The sequence below is a fragment of the Cucurbita pepo genome, chromosome 7, assembly GCF_057944985.1.
Source record: "Cucurbita pepo subsp. pepo isolate OVF chromosome 7, ASM5794498v1, whole genome shotgun sequence".
In the NCBI taxonomy this organism is placed as follows: Eukaryota; Viridiplantae; Streptophyta; class Magnoliopsida; order Cucurbitales; family Cucurbitaceae; genus Cucurbita; species Cucurbita pepo.
The window spans coordinates 373,779-392,721 of NC_141804.1; the positions used below are offsets into that span (position 1 = coordinate 373,779).

Consider the following 18,943-nt stretch of genomic DNA (forward strand, 5'->3'; position numbering starts at 1 on the left):
TTGGGATAAGGGTTAGGGTTTGCTTAGGATCCATCAACCAATCTCGTATGTCGTTGTCCTAATTGACCTATCTTTTTTATGTTTTCTCGAGAACTAATATAGATAATTTAAATAATTTTTTATAATATTTTGTGAATTTTTATGGGTGATTATCTATTTTTAAAATTTTAAATTATTAGGTAATTTTAGCAAAAATTGAACTATAAAATAAAAAATTTATGAAGTAAATTGTAAATGGAACCGATAATTTGTTGTATTAAAAAAATTACATAAAATTGGAACAACACATTTGATATATAATTTCTAATAAGCGGAGGACGTGAATACGACGTCGTTAGTTGAGGCCCTTCCCGCCGCTTGGAACTCACTTTTCACCTCTTCTGCTTGCAAAAAAGTGCTTCTCATCGCTTCTCCGGCGGCGGTCAGGTGCGTTCTCCGGCCTTGTTACTAATTCTAGCTTCGGCTGCATTTTATCTTTCTCCGTCTTCGTAGAAAAACACAATCTGTGGAATTAATCTGCGGTGTTTACCGATTTATCTGTTTAGTTGCCGAGAAATTGTAACGTGTAGTGTGGAGGAGATTCAAGAAATTGTTCAACAGTTGAGCTTTGATTTTCATTATTTTAGGCGCTTATTAAATCGTTAGTCAATGTTTAGCTGAGATCCGCTAGCGTCTCATCGGATTAAACCGTACATAAACTTTGTTTCTGTTATCTTCTCTCTGTCGTTACTGTTTGATGCTGATGTGATTCTTATCGATCCTTGAGGAACAGTATGAATGGAAATCCGTATTCTAATTTTTTGTGATTTTTTCTCTCTGCTTCTTTTCTCACACACACACACATAAAAGAGTGATTTGTGGTGAATTGAGTAGATCTGTGTTGCTTCGAAAATCATGAGACTGAGGGCATGTAATCACTATAGTACAATTTTCTTCATTAATCAAGAAACAGTGTTTACCTGTTAAGTAGAAATGGTGCAGGATTTGTCAATAAACGCTGTGACAGCCTTGGGAGATCCTAAGGTTTATGGATCGGCACTTTCACTGAGAATGAATCTCAAGCAGACAAGATTTTCCTTTAACTAGCCAATGCTGTAGATTGAAACGAGAAAATTTTAAGGTTAAAGCTGGATGGTTGTTTAAAGGGGGTGGACAAGGATTGGGTGCTCGTATAGAACGCTAACAATGATTTTTTAGTCTTTTCTGTGAGATCTCACATCGGTTAAGGTAAGGGTGTGGAAACCTCTCCCTAGCAGATACTTTTTAAAACCTTGAGAGGAAGTTCAAAGAGGACAACATATGCTAGTTGCTACAAATAGTATCAGAGTCAGACATCGAGTGATGTGCCAGCAAGAAGGTTGAGCCCCGAAGGGGTGAACACGAGGCGGTATGCTAGCAAGGACGCTGGGCCCCGAATGGGGGTGGATTGGGAGGTCCCACATTGATTGGAGAAGGGAACGAGTGCTAGCGAGGATGCTGGGCCCCGAAGGACGGTGGATTGTGAGATCTCACATCGGTTGGTGAGGAGAACGAAACATTCTTTAGAAGGGTGTGGAAACCTCTCCCTAACATGTGCTTTTTAAAAACCTTAAGGGAAGTTCGAAAGGGAAAGACCAAATAGGACAATATCTACTAGTGGTGGGCTTCGACCGTTATATTTACTTTTCTAGCAGAACGCGACAACACGAGTACAGGTATAGCAGGCTGTTGTTTTGTTATTGATTTGCTAGCGCTCTCATTTTTAACTAAACAAGATTTTCCTGGTATGGATTATTTTTGTGCAGCACGCGTTGAACATTGAGCAGTATGAAATTGGCCCAAGAATTGAGAACGAAGCTAACTGAGTTCAGGTTTGTCGTTTGCTTTATTTGAAATAAAACGACATTCATAACTCATAAGGGCATAGATTGTGTATTGTCTGTTTTACTTGACAAAGGTTGAAGCAGATATCATCAAGCAGCAAGAATCAAAAAGGGTAACTTCAAAGAGCGAAGTTGAAGACAAAGGTTTAAATATCATTGGTCGACGGTAAAGTTTCCCTTATATTATTCCCAACCCATATTAAGATGATGATCAATGGGGCAATGATTGATCAACACACATCTGTAGAAATCCATCGTTCAATGCCTTCCAAAGTGTTTTGTTCATCTCGTTTCTTGCATTGCTCCTTCAACTCTCCCCGTGTCTGGGAAGGGTTTCCATATTCATTGCTTTTCAGGTGATTCAATGAAACTTGATAGTTGAAATTCCAAATCAGTATCGTACATGTTATTGGCATAGCATCTTGTTGTTTTCTTAGGGTTGTGTTGATATCAAGTTTAGACCGCCCAAGTCCACCACTAGCAAATATTGTCCTTTGTAGACTTTCTCTTTTGGGTTTTCCCTCAAAGTTTTGAAACGCATCCACTAGGGAGAAGTTTTCACACCCTTATAAAGAATGTTATGTTCCTCTCTCCAACCGATGTGGGGTCTCAAATTCATCAACCTTAGGGACTCAGGTTCCTTGCTGGTACACCACTCGGTGTCTGGCTCTGATACGACTCGTAACAGCCCAAGCCCACCGCTAACAGATATTGTTCTATTTGGGCTTTCCTTTTCAGGTTTCCCCTCAAGGTTTTAAAACGCGTCCACTAGGAAGAGGTTTCCACACCCTTATAAGGAATGCTCTATTTCCCTCTCCACCCGATGTGAGATCTCACAATCCACTCCTCTTGGGGACCTAGCGTCTTCGCTAGCACACCGCCCGATGTCTGCTCTGATACCATTTGTAACAGTACAAGCTCACCGCTAATAGATATTGTCCTTTTTGCGCTTTCCCTTTTAGGCTTTCCCTCAAAGTTGTCGAACGCTTTCACTAGGAAGAGGTTTCCACACCCTTATAAGAAATACTCCGTTCTCCTCTCCAAAGGTGTGAGTATCAATAAGAATTAATCAACTGACTTGATAATGATATATGTTGCAGTTCTAATTTGGCTACATCACTTTTGTTCACAGTTACTCTTGCTTCAACTTAGTTTACATCGGAAACCAAAGAAGCAGTGGAATTCACAGGTATAGCCCAATGGAACTGAAACTTTCTCATCATCTCGAGTATTTACTCAAACAACTTGCATCTTTAACTCAATTTATGCTAAATATTGGATGCCATATACATTCTCTGTGGATTGTATAAATATTATGATCTCTGTCTAATATCATCTATTCAGTTGATGAAGTTTAGTAGCTTTAATGTTCATTTCTGAGTTAAAATACTGTTTGCTTTCACTTCCCTTTTCCCCAAACATCAGACTAATTTCAAACATCCAAATGACATTTTTATGGGGTTTAGCTAATTACTATGTGGAGTTCGTATTGAATACTCGATTTAGAGAATAGCTACAATCTCGTATACGTCGTATTAGATTTCCGAAAGCGTTGTTCAATGATATGAGGAGGTGGAAATTTGAATATTTGACATTTCACTCGAGTTATAATGCATAGTTTACTTGTGTTCGAGTTAGCAATTAACTTGTAATGTATTTATATGGTTATGTATTGTATTAACAAATAAATTTGTAATTCAATGTAAAAAATACATAAACTGTTTGCATTGCATTAGTTACATCAATTTAAAAATATATAATAGTAGGTATGCAAAAGACTATATTATAAAACTAGCTCGAGAATATGAAAACGTCTAGATGTCTCAAATATGGTTGACCAAATATTGTGACAAACTCAGAATTTGAATAGTATATATAGAACATGATGGTCAATAATAATTATGTTAAGAACTTTAAGAAAGTGTGAAGAAGAAGAGAAATGAATCATAAAGGTGATTAAAAGGTGTTATTGAATGGAATATGTGGGCCCAATTTGACCATAAGAATTTGAAGGAAGGAACCCTAATTTTGGCTCATCAATTCAATTCTAATACTTTGAAATTAATTATTAAATTATTTGGTGGTTTTATTTACTGTTCTTTGCATTTATTAAAATTAAATTGTATAAAGACTTTTTTTTTTAATCTACTTTTTATTATTTATTTCGTCGGTTTTAATTTTTTGAAAAATTAAAAAAAAAAAAAAATCAAAATTGTTAAATGACATATATAGCCTCAGGGAAGGTGGGCCCCACTAAGCAAGTAGTTTAAGAAAATCTTGGGACATTGGAAATCGTCACTCATTTTAGATGAGAGTGACTAATGCAAAGGAAGGTGGGCCCCACTCGGGGGTCTGTTAACAACGCTAACGTCCATAACAAGAAATTTAAAAGCTAAAATTAAATCTGCTTTAATTATTATGATTCCCCGACGCTTTGTACTTCCCCTAATAGCCCCCTTCCTTTTTTTTTTTTTTTTTAAATTACAAATTTTAAATTTTAATTTTATTTAATTTTCTTTTAAATCAAAATTAATTATTTAAATTATTCAACCGAGTTATTAATTTAAGCATAACTCAATAAATTCTTCAACTATTTTTTAAATTTTAAATTAAAAAAAAAATAGCAACACGTTTCAATATTTTTAATTATTTATTGATTAATATTCTGTTCCTAACTTTTTCTTTTTAAAAAAAAGAAAAAAAGAAAAAAAGAAAAAACCACTTTTTCCATTTAAAGTTGGAAATCTCTGTTTTTAATTTAATAATTTTCTTTTTAACACAATTTATTAAATTAAAATATTAGAGAATTAAAGTTTAAAATTTTATAATATAATTTAATATTCGTAGAAAATAAGATTGGACAGCATGAAAAGAGAGCCACCAATGGAGTTTCACTGCTATAGCTGACACAAGATCAACCAATCCGCCAATCAAAAAATTAGAAAATAAAAATAAAAATAAAAATAAAAAAAACAAATCCCATTTCTGTAATTTTGAGTTACTACAAGGGCATTTTCCTTCTTCATCCAAATCCTCATTCTTTCCGTAGTACACACAACCATGGGACCCACACCAAATTTCGGAATTAATAACTTGAAAATGAAAACAAAAATAAAATCTTTTTTCCAAAATTCTGGTTCCTTTTAATTCCTTCGTTAATGTATTAATTAAAACAGGTAATGGGTTTAGAGCGATTGTATTATATTCTTCCACAACTGTGATTTAGGAGGCGGGATTTTGAGATATTTGTCCTTCATTATCTGTTCATAAAGGGAGCGCGAATCTTGAAGAAATCGAAGCACCCCATTTCTTTGATTTCTTTGATTTTGGAGGAAAAAAATTAAGGAAATAGTTAAAGGAAAGGAAGAGGAGAGAATAAAGTGGAAGCGGATGTTGACAAATTTCGGGTCACTTCATTGGGAGTTTGTTCGCTTGTTTGTTGTGGGTATTGGAGATTTCCCTTCTAGGATCTCTCTCTAAAAGACCTCTTCTCTATCTTTTCATCTCAAAAACTTTGAAATCTCTGCTTCTTTTCTTCAACCCCATGACCATCTAAACCCCTTTTCTCATGGCTTTCAGATATTCTTGTTCTTGTTCTTCTTCTTAATCATTTTTGATATCTGTTGGTTTGTTATTGTCTTTGATGGAGGGAGTTCGATGAGATTCTGAATGGGGATTCTCGTTGTTTGTTGAATCCGAGAGCGATTTTTGATTGTGCGGTGTTCGATTGAGGTAATTTTGTTCTGTTCTTCGTTTTTTGGATTATTTGATTGATGGGTTCTTTTGGTTTGATCGTTTGATTGCTTGGTTTAGCACTTTGATTGTGTTTTTTTTCCCACTTTTTGGTTGGTTCTGTGCTGTTTTTTGGGGAATTGTTGGGTGTTTGTGGTTTCTATGATTACCCTTTTGGGTTCATCATGCATTTGCTTTTGCACTGAATTTTAGGATTCTGATGATTTTGATTGGTGGTTTGCGCCAATATCTGGGTTGCTTTGTTGTATTGACTTTTCTAGACTTGTTGCTTTGTCTTTACTGAGAGGAGACTTCTTAAACACTGAATTTTCCTTGTGGACTTTGTGGGTATCTCTGGAGACCTTCCATTTTATCTGTAATTTCTTTGAGGCGAAAGCTTGAGCTCATTGGCCTGCTTTGGAGTTTCATTGTCACATGTTCTCTATGGTTCCTCTTTGGTTTGAATTTCCATTTTCTGAGTTCACTGGTTGTATTGCTGATGTTGTACTCTCGTTATGAGGTTCGAGTGTTTGAATTATGATGGATCTACTAGTGGTGGGCTTGGGTTGTTACAAATGGTGCCAACGAGGATGTTGAGCTCCGAAGGGGGGTAGACATCGAGCGGTGTGTTGAGCCCTAAAGGGGGTGGATTGTGAGACCCCACATTGATTGGAGAGGGGAATGAGTGCTAGCGAGAATGTTGGGCTTCGAAGGGGAGTGGATTGTGAGATCCCACATCGATTGGGGAGGGGAAAGAGTGTTAGCGAGGACACTGGGAGCTATATGATGAAGAGTATGAACTGCATCTTCAATGGGATTCCCTCCTAAAGTTGAACTCTTATAATTTTCAGGAATGGGGACGAAAGTGCAATGCAAAAGTTCCTTGCCAGGCTTTTACCCAATGAGGGAACTTAACAATGATACTAACAGCCATAATTGGCACCTATTTTATGGTGAAAGAGCCTTCACAAATGCACAATATCCCAACGTGTTCTATCCAAGAACTAACACAAATGGATATCTAGGCGATGATAAGGATGCAGTGAAGCAGAAAATGCTTGAACATGAGGCCATCTTCAAGAATCAGGTGCATTTCTTCTTCTATCTTCCTGAACTCTCATACATTGTTCTTCATTTCAACATGATTGAGTTAAGTTTTTAATGAAATCTCTCATTGGAAGTCTAGCTATAAGCCAGATATTGCTTCTTGTGTCGAACTGCAGGTGTTCGAACTGCATCGTCTATACCGAAAACAACGAGATCTAATGGCTAAGATCAAATCTACAGAGCTTTGCAGAAATCAGTTAGCTGTAGACTCATTGCTCTCTTCTAGCCCCATGACATCTCAAGTTACTTCTGAAGATGGTTCGAGACGGAATCTGCCATATTTTCGTGTGGCGAATTCGTCTAATGCCAGGTTTTCTATTTCAGGTGTTGAAGAAGTTCATTCTTCTATGATTTCTAGCCAGAAGCCTTGTTTTTTTTCACTACAAAGCGACACGAGGGACGTGCAGGTTCTCGAATCCCGACCGACAAAGTTTAGACGAAAAGTGTTGGATCTTCAGCTCCCTGCTGATGAGTATATTGATAGTGAGCCTGACATATCAAGTCACCATCACAACAAGGACCAAATGATTGATCTTGGAAGGCATATCAAGTTCTATGCTGCTGATGATGGCGAGCGGACTGGTTGCCTGCGAAATGCTCGTAAATCGGGTGCTCGTTTCGAAAAGAATACGAGTTGTTTAAGTGATTTGGATAATAATAACATTCTTCAAGGACTTCAAACTATAACATGGCCTGTTTCTTCTCAACCTGTAAGTTCTCTCTATGAACTTCATGAAGCTCCACTGTTTCATTCAACAGAGAAAGATAGCGTAGAACAGTCGAGAGACGGGTCGGTTTTCGGTTTGCAGTTTACCAATAGATGTCATGAGAAGATCAAGGGTGAACCATTGAGCTCGAGCTCGTTCGTCCCTACTCATACGTCCACACCGCAGCCCGCTGCTCCTGATTTTAGTAAGCTATCATACTATAACAGGGCTGTTCTCGGGTGTTCATCTGAGTTCAAGGAAGATATGGGTCACCCCTCTTCTGTCAGCTGCAACTTTTGGAAACAGGGTAATGGTAACGATCGAACTCCGACAGACTCGAGCCCTTCCGTTGCGTTGAAACTCCTCGAGGACTCGAGTTCTGTGGACGTGAAATGTACAAAAGAGAGAGGTTTTAAGGAAAATTGTACATTGTTGCCTTGGCTCAGAGGGAAAACTGGTCATTTGCTTAGTGATGATATCTTCAACAAAGAGTTTGAATCAGACATGTCTTGTAAATCAGTTTCTGAAGGATTGCAGGATCCCAAGAAAGCAGTATTTGATATCAACTTGCCTTGTGATCCTTTGGTTGCTGAATTGAATGAAGCAAAAGTTCTCATTGATTTGAACTTGAGTCTAAGCGACGACGACGAAGAACGTTTGATACCGACACCTAAATCAAATGTCGGAATGTGGGGAGAGATAGATTTGGAGGAGGCTCCTGCGAGTTCCGATGAAATTATAGAAACGACGCCCGAATTAGACACGAAATGGCGATACGAAGGCGTAAACGGACAAGATGGGGTCATGGAATTAGCAGCAGAGGCAATAGTTTCCATTGCTTCATCTGTTTGTGACAGCCATTTGGAGGATTGTATGGACAATGGCTTTGATTTGTTGGTGGAGATGGCTGTCTTATATTCAAATGAGTATGAAGAAGGGATGGATTCGTTTGAATCCATGACATTGGGACTAGCAGAAGCCAAGGCAGAGGAGTATATGCCTAAGCCACTGGTTCTTCCAGGGCATATAACAATGGAAGAAGATGCAGCTAAGGTACTGCAAAGCCGCCCTCGGAAAGGGCAGGCAAGGCGAGGCAGGCAACGGAGGGACTTCCAAAGGGACATACTTCCAGGCCTTACTTCTCTATCAAGACAAGAAGTTACAGAAGATCTTAACACATTTGGAGGGCTAATGAGGGCAATGGGTCATGAGTGGAATTCGGGCTCGACGAAGAGGAACTCGTCGAGAAACGCTGCGTGTGGCAGAGGAAGGCGACGATCCATGACTAGCAGCAGCAGCAGCCCCTCTACACAGCCAGCTGAGAATGTTCCTAGTAATGCTGATGCTGCTGATGAGATGGGAGTTGACAATAGGAGGCTGACAGGGTGGGGGAAGACGACGAGACGGCCCCGTCGACGACAACGAGTCCCGGTCGGTAATCTTGCAACGATTGTGCTTTAGTTAGAGATGGTTTGGATTGTACATTTTTGAGCTGAAATGCTTGTCCTTCTTCTCCTATATCTATCTATAGCAGAAACATTAGGTCTTGCTTAGATTATAGTGATGGATCTATTGGTCACAGATTTGAATATATTTATCTCTGTTTTCTATACAAATGAAGCCATTGTTTTGTATTATGATTCAAAATATAAACGTTTACGGGTTCTTTTATATCATATTTGGTCCACACCCTTATAAAAAATGTTTCGTTCCCTTCAATCGACGTGGGATCTCACAATCCACCTCCTTTGAGACCTAGCATCCTCGTTGACACTCGTTCTCTTTGTTCCCCTCCCCATTCTCTTTGTTCGATCTCATAATCCACCTCCTTCGGGGCCCAGCGTCCTCATTGACACTCGTTCCCTTCTTTAATTGATGTGGGACCCCCCAATCCCCCATTCGAAGCCCCACGTCCTTGCTGGCACACAGCCTCGTGTCACCCCTTTCGGGGCCAGCAATTGTTCTCTTTGTTCTCCTCCCCAATCGATGTGGGATATGACAATCCACCCCCTTCAGGGCCCAGCGTCCTCATTGACACTCGTTCCCTTTTATAATCGATGTGGGATCCCCTAATCCACTCCATTCAGGCCCAGCGTCCTTGCTGGCACACAGCCTCGTGTCCACCCCTTTCGAGGCCAGCACTCTTTGTTCCCCTCCCCAATTAATGTGAGATCTCACAATCCACCCCTTTCGGGGCCCAGCGTCCTCATTGACAGTCGTACCCTTCTATAATTGATGTGGGACCCCTCAATCTACCCCATTCCAGGCCCAGCATCCTTGCTGGCACACAGCCTTGTGTCCATCCCTTTCAGGGCAGTCTTCTTGTTGGCACATTGTTCAGTATTTGGCAACCGATAGCAGATATTGTCCACCTTGAACTCTTCCCTCAAGTTTTTAAAATACGTCTATCCCCACTCTAATAAGGAATGTTTCGTTTCTCTCTCCAACTTACGTGAGATCTCACAAGAACGATAAAAGACTCTACACTTTTAATCGTATTACCTATCAGTAACTATGAAAAAAGTGAGCGTTTTCGTGAGTCTAAATTATGTATAAAAAAAAATAATAATAAAAATAATGACTAATAAATGAAATAAAGAAAAAAAAAATCATTATATATATATTGATAGCCACAATATTTATTTATTTATTTAGAAGTTTAAATCCAATAATATGAACACAAATTGACCCACTACCTAAAAAATAAAATATTTTTTTAAAATAGATTTTGATGAATGCATGGATAGAAGTGGAGTCCCATCATATCAATAAACCCTTTTTCCTCCAAAAGAATCCTCAATATTTTGATTTTTCTCCTTTCTTTTATGTCATTCCGCCCTTAAATACCTATAACTTACCCTACACCCTTTACTCTTCTTTCTCTCCACATCTCCCTTTTTACCCTACTTTACCCTAATACTACCCTTCACACATTTTACCCTCAAAAGATACATACCCCTATGCGTCTCCATCACCCTCTTATCTACCAAATGCACTTACGGGTTTCATTCTTAAGTCGGGTCTATAACAACTTGATACATCATTCCTCCCGACATACTCAAAGAATAAGAAATAAGTCCTGAAAAATAGCACAACGGACGTCAAAATAGAGCTTGACTCGACCATCAGTAACATGATTTCACTAGCCCTATCTTGTATCGTAAAACCCGAAAGAAAAAGACGAAAACAAAAAAGTAAAACAACATGGGAGCGTCGAAAAGCCTTTTTTACCCATTAATGGAATGGAACAGTGAAAGTAACTTAGGAATGAAGAAACATTAATTTAATAATGACAATAAAAAGGGTTTCATGCAACAGCTAGCCCTAAGGGTTTCTGTTCCTTCCAGTTAACAAAGCAAAAGGCTGTAAGATTTGGCTTTGTTTTGTTCTTTTAATGAAGCTTTTTCTTAAAGGAAACTGAGATATACTTACTTTGTCTTTCTGTTTTTTACGGCACTTGGAAGCACAGTAACATTTATTTACTGTTTATAACGCCATAACTCGCTGTTTTTCATGATCAAGATTTACTCACAAGGTAACTTCATGGAAATTTTAACCTTAAGGAAGATTTAGGGTAGTGGGTGATCTCAAAACATGGAATATAGCACATAACCAAGTTGTATTCCATGTTTTTACACGGGTTTTTAACGTGTTCGGAAACATATTTAGAATCTTAAAAATAAAATTCCGTTCGACTGCCACACATTATACCACACAATATATTCATTACTATCGGTTAAATGTAGAAGAGGTTATATCTATACATAATAAGAGAATCTTCGAGATTGTGATCCATAGAGGTCACAGTGCCATTCAACCTAACACTATCAACATTTATCACTTTAGAGTTTAGTGGATGAACCTGTGCCTTGTGGCTAGGGTGTGATTAACGACCAAACAAACCCTGGTCCTGCATCCATAGAGGATCGTTATCGACCAACTGGAACGGTCGCAAGGCGGTCTAATAGACTCTCGAAAAGAAATGAAACAAATTTTGATCCTAAACAATGGGAATTAAACAACATTTGATTCAATTTTCAATACATCCATACATGAGTTAAATCTAAAACAAGACAAAGAAAAATAGGCGACACAAGCAACAACCTTTCTGATTTGTACAAGTTCAAGCAAAATGAGGGTATCAATAATTTCAAAAACATACACGCTCCGAACACATCGACTAATTTAGGGAATGATTATAGATTTATAATCAAGGAATACTATCTCCATTGATATAAATCCTTTGGAAAAGCCCAGAGCAAAGCCACGAGAGCTTATGCTTAAAGTGGACAACATCATACTACTGTCAATAATTTCAATAAAAAAAAAAAAAAAAAAGTTAAATATTATATAGAGATGAGGTTAGTGCAGGGATTTCATACCACAAATTGGGCTGCTAGTGGGTCATCTTCTACGCATGCCTGGCGCCACAACGTCGCCTAGTAAGCCCTCATCCGAAGCCACTTGGGGTGAAGAATTTGGAGGCTGTTCTTGGGACGGTGCCACTGATGGCAAATTGGGAGCATTTGGAGGGGTAATTGTGGGCGGTGGGTGAGGTTCAGGGTAAAAGAACTGAGCCATATGAGGGGAAAATTGAGTCCCAAAAGCAGGTTCATGAGCCATGTTGAGTCCTCCTCCACGAGGGAATCCAACGGTGTGATGACAGTGTTGACCTTCGTAAGTTGTAATCACAACCGTTGGATCATCAGACGAGCGTTCTACCCTTTTCTTCACGGTGCATTTGCTGTTGGTGCACCTATAATAACTCCTGGGAATAAATTAAGAGCTAATTATGCGACAACACAAAGAAAAGACATCTGTCTTTCCATAATATTATCGTTTCTTTTTGCTTTTGTTGTTTTCAAACAGATATGACATAAAATCAAGCCTTTTAACTTTTGTCTCGCCTTCTCAATGATTATAAGAAGAAATCAGGGTTTGAATGTATTATATCAATACAAGTGTCGTGTGTGTGTGTCGTGCTACTAGGTAAAGCGGTGGAGTGATGCCACTCTAGACGGCGAGAGCCCAATAGCCGAAAGCATCACTCGCTTACGCTCTGACCCGAGTAAATAAGTTTCATATCAGTGTTTGATTCTTAAAACATGATTGGAGAGCTTGTAAAATAGTACCTTAGGGTTTCATTGGGATTGTATTTTTGTCAATATCATCATTGTAAGAAAAAACAGACACCATGGCTAACGAAGAATGCTATAATATACTTTTTTATGGTCTTTTTGGTAAAAAAAATTATAATGACTATAACGAACTGAGTATGAAAGTATAGCTTATATGTATATATTTCTACGCAGAGATATTCTTCCATCAATTCTTATAGAATAAATAACGAATACTAAATATTATAGATATTATTGAATTGTACATTTTTTTATGCACCTAATCCTATAGATAAACCCTTCTTTTTCGATATTTCAATACAGTGGTAAGGACGGAGATTCAAACCTTCAACAGATAAGTTGTTACCCTAATCATGTGAATTTATATATATATATATTTTTTTTTGTTAAGGATATTTAATAATAAATTATAATTTAACATATATATATCATATTTGATATTTTATTATAAGACAAATATCTAGATATTTGCCTTTTTACCACAGTTATCTTTCCATTTATTGTTATTTCTATTTATTACTATTTTTATTGTAATTTATTTGATTATAAATAAGATAACTTTCATGGTACGGTGGATTATGCAAATATTCTTTTGTGTGTGTCTATATATATATATATATATATGAGAAAATGGGTAGAAAGTGAATGTAAATTGAGAAATAAACTTAAAAATAATGAGAAATAGGGTAATATAAGGATACAAACCTGGGAAATGGACTATTTTTGACAGCCTTTTGGCCATATTTCCTCCAACGGTAGCCATCTTCAAGATGATCCACTTCGCTTTTGGTCATGAATGCAAATCGTGGCTGCCGGATTCGCTTTTGCCCCTTCTTTTTTACCTTATTCCGCCTACAAAATATTTCACCTACAAATTTATAAAGTAAAAGCAAAATCTTGAAAATCAAACCAATCTTACATTTCTCAAATCAATTGCTTCCAAACCCATCAAAATAAAAATAAAAAAATCGAACCGTAAATTCATAAAGATTAAAACATTATAACTTCAACGGGTTAGAGATTCGAACCCTCACCTCCATATACAATTGCAAATAATTAAGGAAGCTAAACAAGAAATTAGTTAAATATCAATTTAATTGGAAAAGGAAAGGCAAGGTGCAATGCATTAAGCAGAAAAAAATAGCACAAGAAAACCATAATTCATTGATTATGATGTAATTAGACAAGAGCAAACGATCAATCATTTCAAAGGAACAACAAAGAATTAGGTAATGACAGACCCATTATGGACCAGAAAATTTAAAACAAAAATAAATAAAACAATTTTAAGTATATGCATTAAAATTAAATAAATAAATAAATATACACATGCGATATTACATGAATGAAAAGCACATCGAACAAATAATGCCAACCATCCAAATTTTTAATAAATAATAATCAATTCGGGAGAATTATTCTTCGTTAATTTCATTCAGAATAAATATATTTAAAAAAAAAAAAAAAAAAAAAAACCCTTAGAGGTTTATGCTTTTAAATTTTGATTTTTCCTTCGATTATTTTTTAAAAAAATATTTTAATCGGAATTAATTATTTGAGATTTTCATTTAACGAAGTGAAGAAAAAGAAATAGGGATAAGGAAATGGCATTCCCGCCGCAATAACGGCGATGTTTGGAGGACTTATTTTTCTAAAAACTGCAAAACGGTCCCTATATTTTCATGCATTTATATTTGTTGGCCCCTGATTTCACCGAATTTACGAAACTACCTCCCCAAGTTGGAGAATGGATTCAAGCAGAGAGTTCTTGCACTATCTCCCCCAATTTTCGCGTTCTAACAATACAGCAAAGCAAGAACTAGAACAACCTCACGAATTTGAATACGGTTCTTAAAATTTTACAAATAATCGGAAACGAACCTGCGATTTTTCGTTTTTTAAAAAGAGAGAAAAATCAGAAGTTAATCGCCATTAAAGTTGCAGAATCGGAATACGATGATGAAATATGAAGTGTATGAAGCATGAAGAGATCGTTTAATTGATCGGAACGAAACTCACGGAATCTCAGGCTGTTTCTCTGGCGGCTCTCCGCTCGAGCTCGAAGACAATGAAGGATTGGAGGCAAGCGGAACAGGAACGTCAGGGCTCTGTAGACTACCGGTGGAGGTTCCGGCCAAATCGGCGTTGTCATCGGTGGCGATCTGGTCGGAGTCGAGAAATCGAGAAGGCTGAACTTCATCGGAGTCGAAATTCCATCCGAATTCAGTGAGGATAGTGGTTTCTCTATCGTCGGAGAGAAGGTAATCAGCGTCGACGGAGGCAGAGGCGAGTGAAGAGCTCGTCCAATTAGTGGAGGAATCGGCGGTGGAGAAGTTCGGCGGAGGATCGCGGTCCATAATCGAAGCGGAAGGAGGTGAAATCAGAGGAAAATCACAGAGTCGGAGAGTGAAAATCGGAGGAGAGAGAGAGAGAAAGAGGAAGAAATTAGGGTTTGCAGAGAAGAAGGAAATGGCGAGAAAGTTACGTTGAGAAATGGAAAGGACGCGTAGTTTCTGAACTTTTTGAAAGGTTTTTTAGAAAGCTATGTCGCGTCAAAATACGGTTCGAGAGAGATGATAGAAGGGAAGATAACCAGAAATTTAAATAAAAAATAAAAAATATAAATAATTTATTAATATATTTTATTTTTTAAATTAATTAGAAAAAATGGGCGTCAACTTCTCAGCTCGTACGGGAGGCTGATATTTAAGCATGGAACCGGGGACAAGGAGGGAAGCGTGGGACCCACGCGCATCAATGTAAATTATAAAAGCTCTTTAATTACTTTATTTGGCTTCATTTAAAATATCTACGTGGAAATATTAATATTAATAAATAAAAAATATCGATAACAATTGTTGATACCGATAGATGCCACGATGTCGACACATTGCCGACTCGTAGAAAAAAGTTTAAAGGCTACTCGTCTCCTATAAAGCATCTAATACGACTTTTGATTCTACTCATTCGTTGCTCGGTTTGATACTAATTAAACCAATTTAAGCATCTTAGCTTACTTCGAGAATAGCTATAATTACACGTTAAATTTTGAACTTTGTATTGGTATAATCATAGTTACCCTAATTAAATCTGCTATTTTGATCCTAAATTCCTTAAGGTTTAGCCTATAATATATTAATTAGTTGAGCTATATTCAAATTGACATATATATCGTTATAAAAATTAATAATTAATTTTTCAAAAATAGAATTTATTATTTCTCCTAAAATAAGAAATGAGCCATATGGAATATATCATAGGGATGGAAGAGAATTTGTCCCCAACCTTATTTTATTTTTCCCTTTAGAGGTTATGTCGCATTTAATTATATTATTATATGGTATAACTTTATATTAAAATAGCTCAAAATTATTATTAGTAATTAACTCATTTATACTACAAACATTAAAAGATATAATTATATGAAACTATATTAAATATTTTCTTAGTTTTAAAATGTTTTAAAAATCAATCACTTATCAATCAATGTGTGTAATTAAAAAAAAAAATTATTAGATTGCCATTTTTTTTATTTGGTCCTCGTAATTTTAAAAATTACAATTTAGTCCCTGAAATTTGAATTTGATTTTTAATTATTTAGATCCTAAAATATAAAATTAATTTATTTATTAGGTAAACTCAATTAATATCAACTCTACTCGAGAATTATCGAGAAATTAATTTCAAACTTTACGGACTAATGAAATTCAATCGTGTAATTTTTAAAATTTAAAAGATTAAATAGAAATTAAATTTGGATTAGGTCAAATTATAATGGAAAAAAATAGATAATGAAAATGGATGGGACCAATCAAACATTAATGCACAGAAAGCATTAGGATTTATAGAGCTATTAACGAGTGGTTGAAAAAATTATTATGGGTTTGTTTTGGGGTTATTATCGTAATTATAATTATTTTATTATTCAAACTGTTCAAAATTAAATAAAATTTATTTATCTTTGGGCCACCAATAGAACTTTTTTTTAATTATTTCCCTTTTTATTTCCTCTTAAATAAAATAAAGTAACGCACCCTAATAAAACCACTTTATATTAAAAATTAATAATAATAATAATAATAAAAAATCACTATATAATAAAGAAAATGCTACATATAATTTAATATATCGTAATTTCTTATTAATGGGAAATATACAATATGTTAAAAATAATATTAAATTTATTACGATGTTTTACCATTTTTAATAGATGGAGAAGGTTTTTTATTTTTACTCTGCTCTGTCGATATTTCTACAATATAGTTGATCCTACGTGGCACTGGTTAAGAAAATAATTTTTATTTTAGGTGAAATTTTGATAAATTTTAAAATTAATATAAATTTAAAATAGGGAACTTCAACGATAACTTAGGGTAGATTTTTAATAATTTGATAGTGGTTGGGTTGGGAGTTAGTGTCCCCCAATTTAATGCCCTAACCCTAAGCATATATTTAATTAAGCCATTAAATTACTTATGGCAACCCATTATATATATTATATGCTATGCTCTATGGGTCTATTTTCCATCTTTTTATTGCAAATTTATGATTTTTAGCGATATTTATACCAAACATTTTTTCAGGATTCTAATCCAGATTCAATTCATCAGGATAGTTTATATAGTACTACTCATTATACTTCTGGTTATAAATTCGTTAATTTACATTTTCATTAATTAATTAATTTATTTATTAGGTAATATTATAAATAACAAAGTTGGTGAAATTTGACTTGGGGTTTTACTTTAATACCCTTTTGTATATCTCAATTAGGAAGAAGGGGCAAGGGTATGAAAGTAATTTTAATATCTAAATTTGGAAATTTATACTCGAGGGAATAACAATATAGTAATAATTGAAGTAAGGCATTGTGATCACGTGCTTGTTTTTTTTTTTGGAGGGAATATTAGAAAGAGGAGAGAGAGAAGGATAGAGAAAGGGGAACTAATGAGAATCTTTATTTTTATTATTATTTATTATTATTATTATTATTTTCTTTATTTCTTTTTAATTAATAAGCTAACTTGATTCTAAAGCAAGAATGTCATTTTCACTCCCACACCCCTCCACGTTTGCTTTTTACATTACCAACCCAACCAACTCTTTCATTATTTATTTTTTCTTCTTATTTTCTAACCGACAGATCGGTAATGTGAGATTCCACATAGGTTGGAGACGAGAATGAAACATTATTTATACAAAAGTGAAAACTTCTTCCTAATAGATGCTTCTTAAAATCGTGAGGCTGACTACGATACGTAATGGACAAAAAACGGACAACATCTACTAGCGGTGGACTTGAGATGTTACAAATGGTATCAGAGTTAGACATTGAGCAATGCGTTAGCAAAGTCGTTGGGCTCTAAGGGAGGTGGACTGTGAGATCCCACATTGGTTGGAGAAGAGAACGAAACATTTCTTATAAGATGTGGAAACCTCTCCAAAATCGTGAAACTGATGGCGATATATAATTGGTCAAACCGGACAACATCTGCTAACCGTGAAATACCTACATTTTATCTCACGAAAATTTTACCTTACGCTACCTAGTTGACATTTATGTTAAATTTTGTTTTTACTTTTGGTGGGGCCTAAAGCAACTCAAGGACTCTTTAATAAAATAAAATTTATTTTTGTTAAATAATAATAAATTCAATGACACGTGTTGGATTATAAGCACTGCCCCACATTGTCAATTCAAGAGATTTTGAAGATTTCAACTTTTGGTAAGTGGAGGTATAGGATAGACCAATGCCGATTGATTGTCGGTGTAAATTTAGTCTCTAAACATTCACGTTTTATCTCGTTACGGATGAAATTGGATTATAATAACAAATTCAAGTTGCAAAATAATAATAATAAATAAGGGTCAAATGGGTAAATGATGTATAACACGAGACAAATGCAGACCTAAACACAAAAATGACCGGACATCGAGCAAAGAAGAAAAAAGGAAGAGTCTGCAAAACCCTAAAAGAGTATATAAATTCTTTTCTATACGATTTTTTAAAGTTTAATAACAAAATAGACACAAAAAGTTATAGACTAAACTCGTAATTAAACCTAATAATAATAAGAATAATAATAATAACAACAATAATAGTTTAACTAATCAACCAAATCTAATATTGTAATTAGATATTTGATTATATAAGTGTTACACTTTAATTAATTAAAGAGGGACATTAGTCCTAAATTATTTTAGTCTTAATAAATTAGCTAATGGGGGGCCAAAATAAAGACACATTTTTTGTGAAAAGAAAAACATGTTGCTTTCATAAGCATGAATAATTATTAATAAAATAAAAACTTTTCTATTGTTGAAAGGTCAATATATTTAATATTATCCCTCAACACTTAACCAATGAAGAATATGTAAATGGGCCTTTTTCTGGGC

At 35.5% G+C, this 18,943-nt stretch overlaps 2 protein-coding genes and 1 long non-coding RNA gene across 5 annotated transcripts; 2 read left to right on the top strand and 1 right to left on the bottom strand.

The window, feature by feature from the left end:
- Positions 1-248: 248 nt before the first annotated feature.
- LOC111799108 (uncharacterized) lies at positions 249-3,235 on the top strand. 3 transcript variants are annotated; one of them, XR_015421586.1, is made up of 3 exons: positions 249-426; positions 971-1,694; positions 1,785-3,235. It is a non-coding gene; the product is annotated as an uncharacterized LOC111799108 (long non-coding RNA). The 3 variants fall into 3 exon arrangements; XR_015421587.1 differs by having other exon boundaries at positions 982-1,694; XR_015421585.1 differs by having other exon boundaries at positions 249-1,694.
- Positions 3,236-5,085: 1,850 nt separating this feature from the next.
- Positions 5,086-9,079, top strand: LOC111798571 (uncharacterized). Its single transcript, XM_023681810.2, has 3 exons — positions 5,086-5,594; positions 6,446-6,681; positions 6,818-9,079. The coding sequence occupies exons 2-3, from the start codon at positions 6,448-6,450 to the stop codon at positions 8,867-8,869; spliced, it is 2,286 nt and encodes a 761-aa protein (XP_023537578.2). The 5' UTR covers positions 5,086-5,594; positions 6,446-6,447; the 3' UTR covers positions 8,870-9,079.
- Positions 9,080-11,494: 2,415 nt separating this feature from the next.
- Positions 11,495-15,131, bottom strand: LOC111798248 (putative WRKY transcription factor 57). The gene is made up of 3 exons (XM_023681278.2): positions 14,566-15,131; positions 13,252-13,398; positions 11,495-12,176 (listed from the first exon to the last, which is right to left on the bottom strand). Exons 1-3 carry the CDS (start codon positions 14,901-14,903, stop codon positions 11,813-11,815), a joined length of 849 nt encoding a protein of 282 aa, XP_023537046.2. The 5' UTR covers positions 14,904-15,131; the 3' UTR covers positions 11,495-11,812.
- Between the last annotated feature and the right edge of the window lie 3,812 nt (positions 15,132-18,943).

Excerpts from the sequence above, each read along its gene's own strand:
- LOC111798571 (XM_023681810.2), top strand. The coding sequence starts at position 6,448 with ATGGGGACGAAAGTGCAATGCAAAAGTTCCTTGCCAGGCTTTTACCCA. Across the intron at positions 6,682-6,817 it reads AGGCCATCTTCAAGAATCAG|GTGTTCGAACTGCATCGTCT; the intron begins GTGCATTTCTTC and ends GTCGAACTGCAG.
- LOC111798248 (XM_023681278.2), bottom strand. The coding sequence starts at position 14,903 with ATGGACCGCGATCCTCCGCCGAACTTCTCCACCGCCGATTCCTCCACT. Across the intron at positions 13,399-14,565 it reads GAGAAACAGCCTGAGATTCC|GCGGAATAAGGTAAAAAAGA; the intron begins GTGAGTTTCGTT and ends AATATTTTGTAG. Across the intron at positions 12,177-13,251 it reads AAAAATAGTCCATTTCCCAG|GAGTTATTATAGGTGCACCA; the intron begins GTTTGTATCCTT and ends ATTTATTCCCAG.